This window comes from Sinocyclocheilus anshuiensis, unplaced genomic scaffold, assembly GCF_001515605.1.
Source record: "Sinocyclocheilus anshuiensis isolate Anshui unplaced genomic scaffold, SAMN03320099.WGS_v1.1 scaffold260, whole genome shotgun sequence".
Lineage (NCBI taxonomy): Eukaryota > Metazoa > Chordata > Actinopteri > Cypriniformes > Cyprinidae > Sinocyclocheilus > Sinocyclocheilus anshuiensis.
Window position 1 is genome coordinate 2,147,907 of NW_015557134.1, and position 18,282 is coordinate 2,166,188.

At 37.5% G+C, this 18,282-nt stretch overlaps 1 protein-coding gene across 1 annotated transcript in view; it reads right to left on the reverse strand.

The window, feature by feature from the left end:
- Window positions 1–9,167: 9,167 nt before the first annotated feature.
- LOC107678046 (protein turtle homolog A-like) overlaps window positions 9,168–18,282 on the reverse strand; it is a 35,779-nt gene continuing 26,664 nt past the window's right edge. Inside the window, exons 13-22 of the mRNA XM_016473159.1 lie at window positions 18,100–18,211; window positions 17,433–17,620; window positions 16,745–16,962; window positions 16,526–16,610; window positions 16,206–16,373; window positions 16,005–16,041; window positions 13,698–15,899; window positions 11,632–11,789; window positions 10,878–11,044; window positions 9,168–10,728 (exon numbers count right to left, since the gene is read on the reverse strand). Coding sequence (XP_016328645.1) covers window positions 10,887–11,044; window positions 11,632–11,789; window positions 13,698–15,899; window positions 16,005–16,041; window positions 16,206–16,373; window positions 16,526–16,610; window positions 16,745–16,962; window positions 17,433–17,620; window positions 18,100–18,211 — 3,326 coding nt within the window. The 3' untranslated portion in view covers window positions 9,168–10,728; window positions 10,878–10,886. The remainder of the gene's footprint in view (window positions 10,729–10,877; window positions 11,045–11,631; window positions 11,790–13,697; window positions 15,900–16,004; window positions 16,042–16,205; window positions 16,374–16,525; window positions 16,611–16,744; window positions 16,963–17,432; window positions 17,621–18,099; window positions 18,212–18,282) is intronic.

The following is an 18,282-nucleotide window of genomic DNA, read 5'->3' on the forward strand; positions in this document are numbered from 1 at the left end:
GAATATCTCTTTGGATTTGAGACTTTAGTCTTTGCAACTTTACAGATCTTCTTTATGCACTAAGAGCTTGTAACACTTCAAAGAGAAAGTAAAAATTGAAATCGCATCATATGACCCCTTTAAGCATTGCTAACTGGACAACACACGCTGAACGGCACAGACTACATGGCTATATAAACTGAGCAGTGCAGTGTAAAATATAACATAAAAGTAGGCTATAAGGAACATCAAATTAAGATAAGTATGTTTGATAGGTAACTTGTCTTTTTCTGACCAAATATAAAATATTTTTAGATGCAATTTAATAATATGAATATGATTCAATGCGCTTTTGAACTAGGGGGAAAGGGTGCTTTAACGTGAGCAACACCATGAACACGGACGCTGCCTATAGACTAATTCTGCCATGTGACACGACATTTATTTGCGTTAAAGCCCCTTTTCTCTACAAAAAGTGTTTCAAACTATTTTTTTGCACATTTGAAGTATCGATATAGAATTTATGCGCTAAAGTTAAACTGAAAAAGATAATGTCGACACATGAGAAATTTTATGGAAAAATGGCATTTCCATTAGCCATATTGGTAAAAAATTTTGAAGCGCTAAATATTTTTTCGTAAAAAATCCTTGGATGGAAACCTGGCTATTGTTTCATTCCTGAATGAATCAACCATTTAAATGAGCAATGACTCACTTATTAATAGTGACTTGCTGCCACCTACTGGCGGTTTTAATTTCAAATTTAAGTACCTTTTTTTTTTTTTATATATCATTTCAAATATCGGTAGGCTCTATTCAACGTTTTAGGATTAAAATATCAAAACATTATTTCTGCATTTGTAACTGCAGGTTAAAGCATTCATGTCCTGCATTAAACAGTGTGTAAATGCATCTAAATGCCTCTTCAGATGCAGCTTCTGTGTTTCCTCTGCATTGCAAAGATTAATTTTGTTTATAATTATTTTATTGGTTTGGTAACAGCCCCAAATGTCTTATTATTCTAATTCACTTTATTGATTAAATATAAGAATTTGACGCAAAAGATAATGCACACTTCTAGAAAAAAGGTAAAAATGCCCATAAAGGGTAAAAATAACTTAATTTAAATATTAATTTCTATCACTGCTGTGAACTGACCATGCAGAATATGAAGAATATCAAAAACTTTAGGAGTCAGCTGTCCACTTATCTTAGAAATAGGTTTTCTCAACGATAACGAGGACACGACAAAAATAGGTGAATCATATTTATATATGGTTTTATTTTATTCATTAATTAATTTATTTATTTATTGAAGGGGGCGGGGGCTGGTTAATATTGTGAAATATCATTACAATTTAAAATAATAGTTTTCTATTTCAATATACTTTATAATTATTTCTGTGATGCAAAGCTGAATTTTCAGCATCATTACAGTCTTCTGTGTCACAATGTAATATATTGTACCTTCAATGTATTGTCAACGTCGGAAACAGTTGTGCTGCTTAATATTTTTCTGTGATATTTTTACAGGATTGATTGATGAATCCTGGCAGATTATTATTCAAAATACAGAAATCTTATCAATTTAACATTATTGCTGTATTAATTTTCTTTCAAAAAAGAAAGGAAAAAATAAATGAATAATAGATGGGTTGGCCATCACCGATGTGCTGTAGGCTACATTAAAAATGTAAAAGATAAAAACACAATAACCCCCAAATGTAAAAAATTTCAAAAATGATTTCATAAAACTAAACGACATGAGTATACCTATAAGCAACACAAACTTCACTAAAGGATTCCTTTAGGAGACATTTGTTATTTATATGTTATAGACGTTTTATACTTTTTTATCTTTATACTTTTACAAAGAGTGTAATCAATGTTGTGATCACTTGTTGGTTCGTCCGTGCAGCGTACGATCACACCAGTGTGATTTGAACATTTAAATCTGCGTTCGCGCTGCCGCTGACCTAAAGAGAGCAGCTGTCATCTGTCATGAATGAAAAAGCTTCAGTCTTTTCAGCCACACAGTATCATTATTTCTGTGTTACAAACATTCAAATCACAGAAGTACTGGGATAAAAGTTTATAGTTCAAGTATAAGTATAGTTAAGTTTATAGTGTAAGTTTATAGTGTACAAGTATAGTTAAGTTTATAGTGTACGATGTCTATGGTAGCGATTAAAATAGAGTAAATCACCTTTTGAAACTTGGAATCGAAAAGAATCGGAATCGATAAACAGAATCGGAATCGGAATTGATCAAATTCAATCAATACCCAACCCTAGTTGTATGCATAGTTGAACACAGTAAATGCACTAGTGAGCATGCATGTGCAAGTCTGTAATGAACGTGTATTTCCTACTCCATGGGACGAGTCACGAGGTCACTCGCCATTAAATCAATGACTGAGCGTGCACTGCGATGTCTAAAAAGGGGCCTTCACATTGAGATCTCACTCAGAAGACGACAGGGTACCTCTCTCTGAAGCGATCCGGATGTGGGACCAAAATAGAGAGAGACGGGAGAGAACAGTACACCCACAGGATGGTACCGTCGCTTACTTTTTCGGCTGGCATGTGTGCCAGTCCCCTGTGGCTCCATGGGGAATGATGGGAGAAGAATAGAGGTGACAGAACGGACTGCGTCGTTACGCAATAGCCATCCTTCGTGTACGCCAGGAGATCTGACGTGCGGTGGAGGAATCACGGACAGCACTGGCATGTCAATAGACTGAGAAAACAACAGTGATAATGAGATCTCATTGTTCGGCGACAGGCCGAGATCGTGTAGGAGTGCAGGCGACTTATTTCTAGTAGTAATGTATTCAAATCGTCTGTATTTTTAATTCTCATGTTACTATGGGGACCTAGACGTAAAGAGAGAGGATGAACGGTTTATTTTTACAGCATATCTTTCCATAAGGGAAGTTTTAGCATAAGGTGTCACTGACTTTTTATCAGATTAAATGATTAATATTACTGACCAGTAAAACTTTCTTTATGCTATATTATTACAAAATCTTGGATTCAATGTAGTCAGCATGTTTTATTTCAATTAGCATAGGTTTTGTGTTTTATTTTGGAACTGATTGGTCATAATATCTGAGCTTATGCAGCTCAGCATTATTTTTTGGATCATTTTTGGCAATATTCACTCAAAAACTAAAGTGCATAAACTCAGATCAATAAGGCCTACAATTAATCCGTTCCAAAAAGATATACAAAACCTGTGCTAATTGAAGTTGCTAAAAAACGATTGAATCAAATATTTAGTATAGTATAATGAGAAATGTAGGCTATAAGCAATTATTTGTAGGTAGGGGAAGAAAAACCAAAAAAGTAAAAAAATTAGCTACATTTTTTGGGAAGTTCATTCTACAAAGCCTTCAAAGTAGCACTATGAAATAAATCCAAAGGTGCATCTGTCTGCAAAGGACTGAATGCATAATATATTTGGCAGACTGTATTTATTTCGGTTTTAATTAGTCTTAATTTGTGCATTCTGTTCATTTAGTTGCATAGTCAAAAAACGGCTGCAGCTCTCCTAAAAGTAAAACTTTTTTGGATGGTGAGTAGAGAGAATGTGCTGGAAATAAAGCAAGCAGTTTATTTTACTGCGCCAATTAAGCAACGATTTTACAGTTCCTTTGGGAATGAAGCTCAGCTCATTAGCATAAACGAAGAGACACCTGTCTGCCATTTCAGGCCATTTTTGTTTATAATCAAGATGATTAATAATAATAAAAATAATAATAATTATTATTATTATTATGTGTGAAAGACATTACATGATAGAAACTGAAAAACATTTTATTTCAAGAGAGCTGATATAACACAAGCTGTGTATGTCTTCAGTTTACTTAATATACATATATTTAAACATATAAATAATGAAGATGGAATAATAATGTTTATTATCTTTGTTATTATTGACTAAGACATACACTTTCCCTAATAATAATGTGAAGGACTGTACAGACGTGGTACTGTAGGACTGAAGAAGAGTGTTCAAATAACACAAACTGACTTCATAAATTCATAATTTCTCAGTTCCAAATCTGTATAATTTTTCGTCACACTACACTTATAGCCTGTGAACTTAATTTACCTCTGTTACGAATTTTCTCATTTTCTAGGCCTATCTCAGTATGCACCTGTTCGCATTCCTCAAGATTATGATTGTTACCAAAAATTAAGGTCAGCATGAGACACATTGAATAACCTTTAAATAATATGACCTCTTTTCTTGATGCAATTTAATATACAGAAAAAAAAGAATGTTTTTAAATCATTGCTTCCTGCAGATTCATTGCAACAGAGCAACTGACCTTGCTCCAGCAATATACTCACAGACTGGGCTCTCTTTAAAAAAGTACATGTCTTAATTTATTTATATTCAGTGCCAATTCATTCTTCGAACCCTTTGCAGGCAGTCAGGATCTCAGTAAGTTATCAGAGGAGGCACTGGATCTGGTAGTTTCTGTATGTCCGTGAACTGAATAGTCACTGAATGAGGATTGCTATCAACAGAAACAGACGGACTGTCATTCTCCAGTCCTATTTAATCAGCCAAACCACAGGACACCAAGACCTGGAAGCCCACTGGGAGCCAATCTTTTCCAGCTTTAGCTCTACAAAACCTGGGAAGGAGAATATTGACATGCAAGTAACTATATTTGGATTTATAGAGGTACTTTCACAGACTTCCACAAGTCTGGCTCATGACCAGAGAGTTGCAATAGAGTTGCACTGCAAAGTTCTTCACAGTCTTGAAATAAGTAAGCATGCCTCTAGATATTCACAGCGTTTTCACCTATGCATTTCTTCAAACTTCATTCAATATACTCACCATGAAGAGCCACTTGCTGAGGCAAATCTGTATGAAAAGTTAATTAAAAAAATAAACAAATACAAAGGCATGTGTTCATTGATACGCTCACACTGTATTTTATGTCTTGCACTATACCATATGCCTACTTGACACAATGTGATTTAGAAAGGACCCAATGCTGCTCAGAAAAGAATAATTACAATGAGCCATATGGTGAACGGAGCTACATCTCAGCAAACACTCTGGAATTTTCTCTGCAAGAAAATGGAGTGGACACTGAGTAATGTTTCCTATCAAAAAGTCTGACCTCAATTTACTTCGCTGAACTATAAAAATCTGCCTGTACACGCTGCCTATATAAGTACTGGCCTGACAGCTTTAAGAATGATTGACATAGTCACACTTAGCTGTATAAATCAATCTCACAATCTGTGTGGAGACATCATACTGTACTAAGTGCTACGATTCAAGCTTTTGTTGCTGTTTCTATTTGATCTCTGCATATAAAGTCAAGATCAAATATTCACTAACATAACAGTATTAACTGCTTAGAATATATACTATACAACAACTTCTAGTACTTTAAATGTTAGTCAAACAGTCTTTTCCTGTCTAAGTGGGCAATTCCTGGCCAGATGAACCCAGCTAACAAAAATATGTCCTAAGAATATGTTGCTAACGTTTCCATAAAGTTCTCCCTGAATGTTTGAAGTGTCCAGTTGTTGTTGTTTTTTTCTTAAAAAACGTCTTGGTTATGTGAATGTTAGAGAAAACATTAAGGGAACATTATGGACAAACATTATGGTAAAGTTATTTTTGAATGTTCTCCAAACCATCAGAAACAAGTATTTATGCTTAAATAAAGTTAGAAGAACATCCAATGCCAAAAATGTCCATGAACAAAGTACAATATAAATTTTTTTTTTTTTTTGCGCTAACATTTTGAGAACATTATTAAAGACTCGTTTATAAAACATGCATACGCACAGATTTTGATCCACGCCAACATTCAGGTTTATAAAACTTTTTTTTTTTGTGATTTGGAAAAGTGCTTAGTGCCACATCGGGGTCTAAAGCAGGCATACGCACTTTTCCTTGTGGCAGAGAGTCGGAGTACTGCAGGTATTTGAAAATCAAACAATTCTCAGGTATTTAGACGCTACTGTTGCTCTTGTATATATAATGATATTAATTAGACGTTGTTTATAATTAAGGCAGAGATCTGAAACCATTCAGCTGCACACAATTTCAAGATCATTTGCAATCTAGGCGTACACACATTTTTTGTACATTTGAGAAATGATCAAAATGTAGGACAGTTTCTGCAACATTTTAACAACGTTCCAGATTACTTTGAATGTTCATCCATAACTTGGAGAGAACCCTTCCAGAACATCAGCTAAAGTTCTCAAAACCTTCCAGCTGGGAAGAAGTTGCAAATGGGACCAAACTCGATGCCTCAGGTCAAAAGTCTGGCTACACGGGTCTTTTTGGATATGAGCCAATGACCGCAGTTACTCATTTTGCCCTAGATGTGTGTGTGGCCAAAGAGGGAAAGAATCAACTTCCTAAATACTCTGACTGCATTCTCTTTTTGATGCAAACAGAAAGGCCTTATATTCTTATTATCAAAATGATATGTCACAGGGCAATTGGATAATCGGTAATTGGTTTTAGGGCACAGAAACAAAATGGCAACTGGCCACTTTACTGACATTTTGCATTTAGGTCAATATGACAGCAAAAGGCCAGGGTCAGAACAGACCTAATATGGTACAAAATGAGTCTAGTGTGTCATCTCACTGAACTCATTTGATGAGGTGATCTCTGAAACGCACACAACATGGAGCATTCATTTTAAAGAAACTCTAGCATTATTTAGTCACATTATGTTGTTCCAAACCTAATGGCTTTCTTTTTCTGCAGGACAAAAAAATGTGAATCGTTGAGAATGATTTTTTTATTTTCCTTTCCATGGAATAAGCTTTCAATTTTCAAAAAAGATCCAGAAACGCCATAAAAATAATTAAAATGAGTGGCTAGTGTGCTATATTTCAAGTCTTCTTAAGCAATGCATTAAACTTTTTGTGTAATAAATCGTTTACGTTATATTCATTGAAAATCCCCACGAATATGCTTCCTTAGCACATTCATGAGATTTCAAGAGATTAGCAGCAATATCCAACTAATGAATGAGTTTTGAGTCTTTTAATTCATTCCTTCTTTCCAGGAATCAGAGGGTGCTACGAGGCACGTTTTGTCATTCAGCCTGTTTTGAAGGATGCATCAAGTGTATCCTCTTGTCCTTCAGATCCCACAATCCTTTGCACACATTCCAAAGTGCGAAAAACAGTATACTGAAAATGAAGTGTTATTGTTGATTTTTTTTTTTTAATAAATCATAATGCTAAATTGTGCATAATGTAATCCTCTGGGAGACCACACACGGTTGTCATTACCTGTATAGCATTAATAGAAAGTTTTTCAAAATTTTCAATATACAGTATTCTTTAAGTTATAATATTAATATTATTTTGTGCCACAGCGTTTGAAGCCTCTGAAGGACTGGACTAGGAAGTACCAGCACCCTGAGTGTTTTGATTCTCAAGTTGATCTCTGACTTATCCATCCAGGGGGAACATTATTAGTGAACAGCAACTTTAAAGGAGTCAGGAACTGAGAAATCAAAATTCCCTTGATATTTTTACATTTAAAGGGATAGTTCACCCTGTCATTAATTACTCACACTCATGTTGTTCCAAACCCGTAAGACCTTCGTTCATCTTCGGAACACAAATTAAGATATTTTTGATGCATTCCGAGAGCAATCTGACCCTCCCATAGGATCCTTACACGATCAAGGCTCAGAAACGTAGCAAGGAGATCACTAAAATAATCCATGTGACATCCGTGGTTCAACCGTAATGTTATAAAGCTATGAGAAAACTTTTTTGTGTAAAGAAAACAAAAATAACGACTTTATTTTAACAATTCGTCTCCTCCGCGTCACCCTATAGCGCCATTTTGGAGAGTATCACATACGTAAACAATGTATGCTGTTCTGTGTCAGCAGCACTGTTCGCGGATACGCTGTTTATGTTGTTTATGCGTTGATCTGAACGTAAACAACGTATTCACGTACATACCTTGCATATGTTGTTTATGTATGTGATACTCTCCAAAATGGCACTTAAAAAAAAACAGGAAAAGTGCCTATTTCTTCTAAATCATGATGCTTTTGATGTAAAAATCTTGATAGCATTATAAGGGGACCTCGGAGAACAGTACAAAATAATAAAAAAGGCAGTCAATTCCATGCTTTTCCTCTCACACACCTGTTTTTCGTCATTTGTGAAAACTGAGAGATGCAATTCCCGTGTTCACTGTAATTGCACGGAAAAGAGCCATCAGCATTACACAGAATTTTAAAGTTTCGTGTTCCACTGAAAAGTCAAAGAAAGTCCAAATGGTTACAAGAGGGTATAAGGTTTCATTTTTGGGTGAAAAATGTATGAATTGATGAAGTAGCCTATGCGAATTGTGACATATTCCTTTCACAATTAATCTTTTAGACGGCAATTCTGGTGCATGTTTGAAGGAGGGGTCTTTAGTCATTATGTGTACGGTTAATTATTAATGTTATATTGTTACAACTCGTGCATACTAATTAAGCCTGCCATATTACACTGAAATTAGAAAAAGAGTGAGGACTAGAAGAATCAGAAACCGACAATGTTGGAGGGAAATGCAGTATGTGCGCTTTTTGACACATCTCTGCCTTCACCTCAGCTGTGATTAATGCAGCATGTGGAATTGCTGCAAGCTTTAGATAATGATGGAGACTGTGCTCCTTATGTTCAGAACACACGCTAATGTGTCCGCCTGTAACCTGTCAGGATTTCACAGTCCACTCAATCACTAAAAGAGAGTTCACAAATGGAAAAAGGTCCATATCTTACTGCTCAACAGAAAAAAAAGAAAAGAAAGAAATGGACTTTGTTCCCACAGCTCACAGCATTCAGAGGAAATGTTGTTGTCAGGATGTGACAATAATCCTTCTTGATTCCTTTAGAAAATGTCACAGACTTATGTTTTTTATATATTAGAAAACAGGTATATAATAAAACTTAAATGTTTAGAGAATGCTTGCACTGCTTTCAAGATTATTTAGTTCATTTGTGAAAGTGCAGCACATCCTAGTGGATATAGAGGAACTCAACTCTGGTTTGGCTTTGTAGTATCAACACAACAACAAAAATCAATGTTTTGTTGTCTTTAATCAATGTACAAATCCACATACGTGAAATAAATTTCATAATTTGATGAAGTAACAATTTAAGTACAAATTGTTTCCCGAAAAACAATAACTGGGTTGCAAACAACTGGAACAATTCTCATGTCCCTACTAAGAAAAAGGAGTTAATTTGTACAGTCTTGTTTGAATAGACTTTGATTAATATAACAATTAATTACATATACACATATTTGCAAAGATTCTACATTCAGTGAGTAGGTAGTAGATACAGAGACACATTTCATACTGGCAGAAAATAAAGATTTCTGTCAAGTGTGTTTAGCATTCTGACGCAATAAAACACTCATACAAAGATTCATTTTAATTGCTTTTAAAAATGAAAATGTGTTTTTTTTGTATTATTATAAGAAAAGCATTTGAACAGAAAAAAAATGTTTGGTTTAACTGTAAACAGTTAAGCTCTTTTAGTAAACATAACTCTTTATTGTCAGGCTCAGCAGACGGCCAGACCACAGGGTGCTGTGATATGTAATTAACTCCCATGACCTGCAGTGAATTTAATCATTTCCTTCCAGTTGCACTCTGAAAGAGTATCCGTTTATTAGATTCTTCCTAAAAAAAGACACTGATGCAGATAATCAACCGATTTTATAGGCTACGTTTTCTTTTCTCATTAAACGGCTCAAACGTCATCGTCAGACACTAAGGCTCATTAAAACACAAAAAAAAAATGAGCTCCTTCGGATGAGAGTAGCTCGGCAACATTACAAACTCTGAAACAAGAAGCCCGCACACCATTAACAAAAATGAAAAAATTGGAAACTTCAATAAAAAACATTCTAGTGGAGGTTAAAGGGTTAAACCTTCAAAGGGATTTTATCGATTGTCAGTCTGTCAAGGACTAGATGATGCACCACACAGTGATCGGTATGCAGTTTTTTCTCCATATGAATGACAGTGTGAAATTTACATGAATGGTGTCATTGGGATTGTAGCGTGTATGAGGTAGGTTTGAGTGGGTATAGGGAGGACCAATGATTGTCAAGAAAACTGAAGTTGCTGCCAAAGCAGTACTTCAATCACAATTTTCAGTGAAATGTCTGACAAGATTTATAGAGGAATTTAAATGCAACTCCAATTCGCTTGACAACTTGAAGGTAGCTACAAATTATACTTTTCAACGTACTGCTTCGCACAATAAAATATTCCTGTAACCAAGCATAAAAGAGCCTTGATGAGGTTTCCAAATTATAATGGGCACTTACTGTCAAAATAGGAATTACAGAACAATCGAAAGCCTCTGCAAAAATCAACTTTGAAAGGGGGGCTCATTGAGACAGCTTGAGCATTTTTATTTCAAATTCGGTTTCATCAGCAACAGCAGGGTGCAGAGAGCAAAGTCCTGTATTATTTATTCCCTCTTTGATTTGCATCTCCAGCACATAATGTAAGCTCTTTAAATGACAGTTCTCTTCACTGTGCTTTGGCCCATCCGTCAGGTAATGTCATTTCCATTAGCTAGGCAGAGTAGTGTGTGTTCTTAGGTTGTATTGTGCTTGAGTGGTCCACAGACATCCAATTAATAGCGACACCCAGTGTCCCATCTCATGCTGGCCATTCAGATGTGTGTTGATGGCAACCATGCTGTGTCCAATCTAGGTTTGAGAACATGCTAACATTTGGCTGCAGTTTTGACAAACAAATCTAATCATCTTAAGTGTTTCAAAACAAAATCTGACTACTTAAGCGTATAAAAGCTCAAATGAAAACAGTGCAGGCTAATCAGCATGAATGGTGTACTTACTGTCCTTAATCAGAAGAGCACAGTGTCGGGTTCTGGGTCTGGGAATGACGTGAAGCTCTTCCGAATCTCCTGAGAAAGGAGTGATTCTTGCTCGCAGTGAGGAGGAAGAATACTGGGAAGTTCAAAGAGCGGAACAGATCCCTTCAAACCAGGCGGAGGGTAAAGACCTTGGGTCAAAAAGACAATGGAGATGAATGAAACCAGAAAGAGCAGAATGCCTTGAATACACTATAGTTTAGACTCTTTGAACTGGTCTTCATAACTCTCACAGTCACAATCCTTACAAAAAGTGCTGCATTGTTAATGTATCATGATTACCATACTCATAAACCATGGTATTTGAATGGTACACCAAGGTATGTTAAAGAACACCATGATAATACCATGGTACATGATAATACCCCCCCCCCAAATAAAATAAAAAAATGTCTGAATGTGGGTCAAATTGACCCAAACACAATAGGAGGGCTATACAACCTAAATGGAATTACTGAGAAATTTCTTGTATTTTCAATTAATGCTGGATGGTCTGATTTAGTAATTAATCTCCTGCTAAAATGGATCAAAGTATAACAGTAAACAAGACAAAATATCAACGACAGGCACAGGAACATTTGAAATAGATATCACTATAACAATAAACCACCATGCAACAGTGAAGGAACAGGTTTTCTTGGTATCCCTGAATATACATTTTCACAACCGTAAGACATTTTTGCTGAGTTACAATATACAGAGCAAGCATTTCTCTTACCTTTTTGTTTCAGGTCTAAATCTGGCCTTCCATAATCTTTAGTAGAGCTGATCTTCTTCTCTTGGCTCTGTAGACCTGACACTTTGGGGTCCACAGGATGCATTGCGACGTAAGCAGAGTCCCACTCATAACTCTCATCCACAGAGCCTCTTCTAGATCTAAAGTCAGAAGATAAAGGAATGTACATATAGTTAAGTCTAATGTGGATACCTTAAATCAGGGATCTTCAACCCTGCTCCTGGAGAGCTACTGTCCTGCAGACTTCTGCTGCGTTCAAGTCCTCCTGGGACATTCGTACTTACGAGTTGCATTAAAGTCACTTTGGTCAGATGGCGATTTAACTTTTCTACATAAAATTCCACGATTTTTTAAACTCTACATCTCCAAATGATGACTAAAGAATGTACATCTTTTTTTCTGTTTTTATTCAATTTATGAAGGTGATGTAAACGGAGTCATATATTCTATGGTAATTATACAATAATATAATATTTTGTTTATGTAACTTGTATAGTCTTAATTTACATTACATGAGTTTCCCACTCATAATAACGACTTTGTGGTGGCGTTCATGTGCATTCAACTCGTAAATACGATCTATCCAACATGACTTGAACGCACCACTCAGTTCAAACCCTGCTCCAACACACCTGCTTGTAATTATCAAGAAGCCCTGAACAAAGCCACTGGAAGGCAAGCCTGCAACCTTTAGCCAAAAAAGTGTGATGGCTAATGCTAACACTTCCACTTTGGTGGTACACAGAGAAGGAAACCAGAGGCCGATTTTTTGAAAGGATGTCAATGGAGGTGAGGCTTCACTACGCTGAATAAACAGCTTTTGTGAGGAAACTGCTTATTTAATTAATCGACAGCCTATCGGCTAATCTTCAACTTGTTTGCTAGTTTTGGATTTAACTATTTTTAGAGTTTACACCGAAAAAAATGCTGTTTTATAAGAGAAGTCAGACTTTTTGTGACAGGTAGGATTTAGTTTACAGCACTTCTCATTCATTTCTATCATATCAGTAAATGGCGATTGTCTGTCACACAACTCTTGACTGAAATTCAATGACATCAAGGCTGTAATGTTATTGGTTATCAAGGCACACGTGATCCAAGTTGACTGTTACGTCTTCTCCAATGATAAGTAATACAGACCATCATATCTACCAATAATAAGACAATCTCTGCCCTGAACACCTTTATTAGCTGGATCAGGTGTGTTTGATTGGGGTTGGAGTTGAAATCTGTGGGATGGTAGCTCTCCAGGAACAGGGTTGGAGTCCCCTGCCTTAAATAAAAGTCATGGGGCAATATAGTATTCAAAAAACCTATTGTATTATCATAGCAGTAGCCAAGCATGGTATTACCATTAGGGCTGGGAAAATAAATCGATGCATCGTGAATCGAGAAATGATTCAGCATCGATTCTGAGATTTTCTGAATGCATCGCGATTCTTTCTCGAGTCTTAGTTTTGAACAGCAGATGGCACTGCATGCTTTAGAAACAGCTGTATTCTGCTTGTTTCCAAATCCTTACACACACTTGAACCTAAAATAATCATTCATAAAATTCGAAAAGGCTGAAGTGAATTACAAGGGTGTTCACAATGGGCTGTGTTTACATTAATCTCGTGTCATAAAAGCATTCTGAGCCGAGGTGAAATTACATGACTCAGCCGAATGCACAAGGGCCCTTCAGCACTCTTCTTCGTGAGCATTTGAGTGTGCGGATAAAAACTAGATTAGAGCGCCATCTGAAGTTAAAATCTAAGTTTAGAATGGATTCCAGAGAGAATTGCAATGCATTCAGAAGATCTCAGAATCTATCCATGAATTTCCACCCTAATTACCATGGTATACACAAACTGTGGTATTAAATGCAAGTCCAAAAACACATGGTAATACCATGGTCTTCTGTTAACAAAAACATTATATTATCAATGCAGATATTAAGAGTACCCATAGTACTTTTTGTAAGAGGATCAATCATAAAAATCAGTTGAAATCATTAGAAACAGCTTAAGATAAATATATGGAGAAAGGCAAAGAACAGCCAGTTGTACCTTTCATGCCGTTCAGGCTCAGGACGTTCACTGTCCTCTGTGGTCTCTGGAGAGCTGGTCAGAGGAGGGCTGAGAGAGAAATGCCTGCTGTTAGGTGCATCCATGCTGCCTCTGCCACTGCTTTGGCTTGCATAACTTCTGTAGCTTCCCTCTGTCTCGGAACTCTTCCTGTATCTGTTCATTTCCACATCAACCTCCTGCCCATCTTCATCTTCCTCCTCTCTCTCCCCCTCTTGGCTTTGGCTCCGTCTTCCAGATGGCAAGGCTGGCAGAGAAGGGCAATAAGGCCGAGGCCAGCTAGAACCCCCTGTTGATAAGGCAGCATGAGTGCTATGTCCCGACACTAGCTTTTTGCGGGATTGTGAGTTATTCATAGAGCTATTATATGATTTAGAAGCCTGATGATGGGGGTCTTGTGTTTGACTTTCTAAAGGCACAGATGAATCTGTTTGCAAACTAGGACTACTTTTAGGCTTATCTGCCACCGAGTTGGGTCTGCATGCAAAGGGGGATGTTGTAGAATCTCGACCAAGTGTCAGCGAGTCTATCCAGGCATTAGGGGTCAAAAAATGGTCCTTGTATAATTTTGAGTCTAAACTTTGGGTGCTCTTGTGGCGATTACAATTGTTTGACCCCAGACTCTTTGTCTTCCGAGGCATTGTTCCAGAGACATTGATTTGAGATACAGTTTTGCTCGACCAATTGTTCAACGTCTGCTGCTTTCTTAAACTTGCATGTCCTGACTCTACTGATCTGTTATTTACAAGATCTGATAATCTGGGTCGGTCATAATCTAGAGTCTCATAACTGTGATCTGAGCCCAGCTTGGACCTTGAATATGGAGACTGGCTCTCAAGATCAGGGCCGTCTACACTCATCTCTGAATAAACACTAGTTGGATTTATCTGTCTAGTGCTTCTTTCTATGGTCTGCCTCTGCTGATTGTCTGAGGATGAATAAATACATGGGTCAAAATAATGTTGACTTCTGCTTGAGGTCCTCTGACCTCTATGCCCTACATCTGTTTGGGTATTCTCCAATTTGCAGATTAAGGGTTCATCCATTACACGGCCAAGACTTGACTCAACAGGAGTTCTGCTTCGTCTTCGGTCCCATGTTTGTGATTTTTGGTGTTCCCCTCTGTCTAGACTACGAGACCTTTGGTAGTTAGATCTCTGGATGGAATAGTAACCTTGCTGATTCTGCCTATACTTGGTATCCTTTCCATGAGAGGTATGTAGGGGCACCAAGCTTGCAGAAGAAATCCTGTGTCTTTCCTCCCATGGAATGCAAGAGGCAGCTCTTCCCTTCAACATGCTGGCATTCTCAGATAAAAGGCTTTGTCTAATGGCTTGGTAGTTACCCTGAGGAGTTGAGGTTTCTCGAACTTTCCAGATTCTTCCATACTCATCTGTCTGTTCATGACTATACGGATTTCGATCAACAGTGTACTTGCGCAGTTCCTTTTCAAGCTCCTCTCTCTCACGAGCTAAAGATAAACAGCGACTTAGGTTTCCTTGTTCCCTCTCATGCTCCATCTGCAAAACCAGGTTACTGGCTGTAGAGTGTTTGGTACCTTGTTTCACGGACTGCTGACCCAGAGTACTTTCTGAATGAGGATAGAGAAAAGAGTCACTATTATCTGATGAGAGACTTGTCTGGTCTGGTCCATCCAAGAACTCTTGCTCCAGAATGGGCATGTAATGTCCGTTCAATGAGAGGTGCTTAGCCATAGCTCGTGTTCTGCTAGAAGAAGGGATATCTGATGCGAAAGGTGGAAGATCCACTGAAAGGACAAAAGGTGGCTTTTTTCTTTCATCCCTGTAGGATCTCAAAGACTGGGATTTCTGGATTCTGAAGCTCCTGTTTCTTTCTGATGACCGATGGGAGTTTTGACTTGGGTTTCTCTTGATCTGAGAACTGACAATATTGGCGTCTTCACAAGAATCGACAATAAAGCGTCCGTCAGGACCACGATGGATGAACTCCACAGAGGACACAGGGGCAAGTGATGCCCGTTGGAGATGGCTCTCAGGGGGGGAATGGTGGGATTGAGGGTGAGCTTGAGGCAGGAGATGTTGCCGCTGGGCATGAAAATCACTGTGACTAGACTTTTCAAGGGAGGAGTGATTGGAAGAAGAGGAAGTGTAGGAGAGTGGACGAGCTGGTAGGAGCCTTTGGTTCAGGGTGTTGTCAGGGCTGCTAAGGTCAAGCATAGGAATTTAGTACATTCTAAAATGGCTGCAATGAATAGGAAAAAATTGGGCAATGAAAAAGCGTTTCATGAGGTGAGAGTGGTGAACTTACTTTTCAGAAGGGTTATTATTTATTGCAGGAGGGAGATCTGAAAGGAGGGAACCAATTTTACAATGGAATGAGTGACAGGATAAATGATCATGCATGAAGAATAACAATATGAGGTAAAGGAGTGAGAGCATCTTCTAAGATGGATACATTGAGGCAGACTGTTAAAACAGTTCTAAGCAGTTCAAAGTGTTGTTTCTTTACCCTTGACATTCTGCCTACGCCTTCGGTTCCTTTTGTGAAAAATGAAACAGACTATTGCCAGGGTCAGGATAAGAGCAAGACAAAGGAGTCCTACTCCACCCATAACACCAGCCATTAGCTGGTCAGGAAAGTCTAGGAGGCGGGAACTGGCTGGGTGCATATTCATTCCTGCAGAGCGCAAAGAAAGGTTTTAATGGTTGGGTATGTGAAAAGACTTATAGATTTTATTATAAGTATAGCTTAGAGTAATAAATTCTAACAATTTCTGAAGGAAATATTACAAGCAGGTGATTAGAACAGGGAATGTGTGAAGCACTAACCGATGGTGGAGACACTGATTGATGGACTGGGCATGCTCAGCTGATCTCCACGTTGAGAGAGAAGCCTCAGTTCATACTTGCAGTCCTTCAGAGAGTGATACATCGTGAGAAAAATGACAAAATAAGGATGAAAGCAAAGGGAGAATGGGTTGCATTTATCAAAAATGACAAGCTGACTGATTCGTGAAAATCTCAGATCATGTCTTCGATAACATTTACCTTACATAACCCTCGAAGAAAGATTTGACTCTCAACTGGGCTAATGTTCTCTTTCAGATTAATCCATTCCCCTCCTTCAAGGCGTGACTGTACGACAAAACTGTCAATGTGTGGAGAATGGGACTGAGGCACTGACCACCACAGAAGAATTCCCTCTGAACTCTTATTGATCGAGAGATTTGTAGGTGGTACCAGCTTGACCACAACAGGAAGTGAATCTGTAAAATAAAATATTAAATGAGAGAGACTGAAATGAACAGCTTGCTTTTATTCAATTATTCACAGTGTGTAGCATAAATACAGATGGTTTAACATTCATTTGAGTCTGCATGAGGTAGCCAGCACACAGACTAAGTGGTTTTAAAGACCCAATGAAATCAAAATTGGAGTTCTGTGGCTTTTAGACCATGTCTATTAGCTTTGAGGCCATCTATATGCTAGTACATTTCTAGAAAATGACGAAATTAATTAAAATTGATGAAAATTATGAGATATTCAAATTCAAATGTACAGGCTTTCTCTTCTTTCTATGTACAATAGTTTGTTCAATAAAATGCCATCCTCCTAATATCATGTGTCACTTAATAGCAACAGAATATAACAAATCATGGTTCACGGCCATGAAAACTAGGTTCATAAAACCATTTCATAGGGTCTTGAAAGTTTCTTATGCACATCTAATGTTTACCCAGAGTTGTGATGGTGGTGATCTCACTGAAGGGCCCAGTGCCAATTTTATTTTGGGCCATAACACTGAACTGGTACTCAGTAGCAGGAAGAAGATTGGTGACCAACAGACTGTTCTCAGTGGAGAGGTCTGAGAAAGATAACCACTCTTGCTTTATCTCTTTCCTTTCTGCTGACACCTGCTTATACCTGAAAAAAAAGAATGTTAGTGTCAGACTTTTGGACCTGTTTTGCCCCCGTAGTCCTTCCTGTGTTTCCTTATTTGGTCACTCCTATGTTCTTCCCGCAGCAGCGTATCGTGACAGTTAGCAAGTTTTCAAAACAAAAAAAAGATTTATGAAGACAGCCTTAAACCATCCAGTGAAAAGTAGCAACAACACTACTAACTTTTTTCAGTAGCGTAAAAACATTTTAAAGTGAACTTTTTACCAACTAATAGCAATGCTGCACGACAAAATGCTACATTAGTTATTTTTTTTAGATTTGTGCACTTTCTTGAGATTTGTATTGTGCATGCAGCTTTGTGACTCTGCTTTGCATTGTTTTGCATTTAGAGTAAATTTATTAGATAAGCACTGCTCTTATTACAAAAAAATATAGTGTGACAGACTACAATTTCAAAATACTTAAGATTTACAGAGATGAACTCTATCAAGACAGACACCAACCAGACAGTGAATTTCTGGGCATATCCTCCATCAAAGCCAGCTACCCAAGAGACATTGGCCTGGTTAATTCCTGGGATCACAGATACTGATGACACTGCATGTGGACTTGTACCTGTGAATCAGAAGGAAACAAGATATGTGTGACATATGTAGTGTGATACATGAGGTGTGACAGCAAGTTGC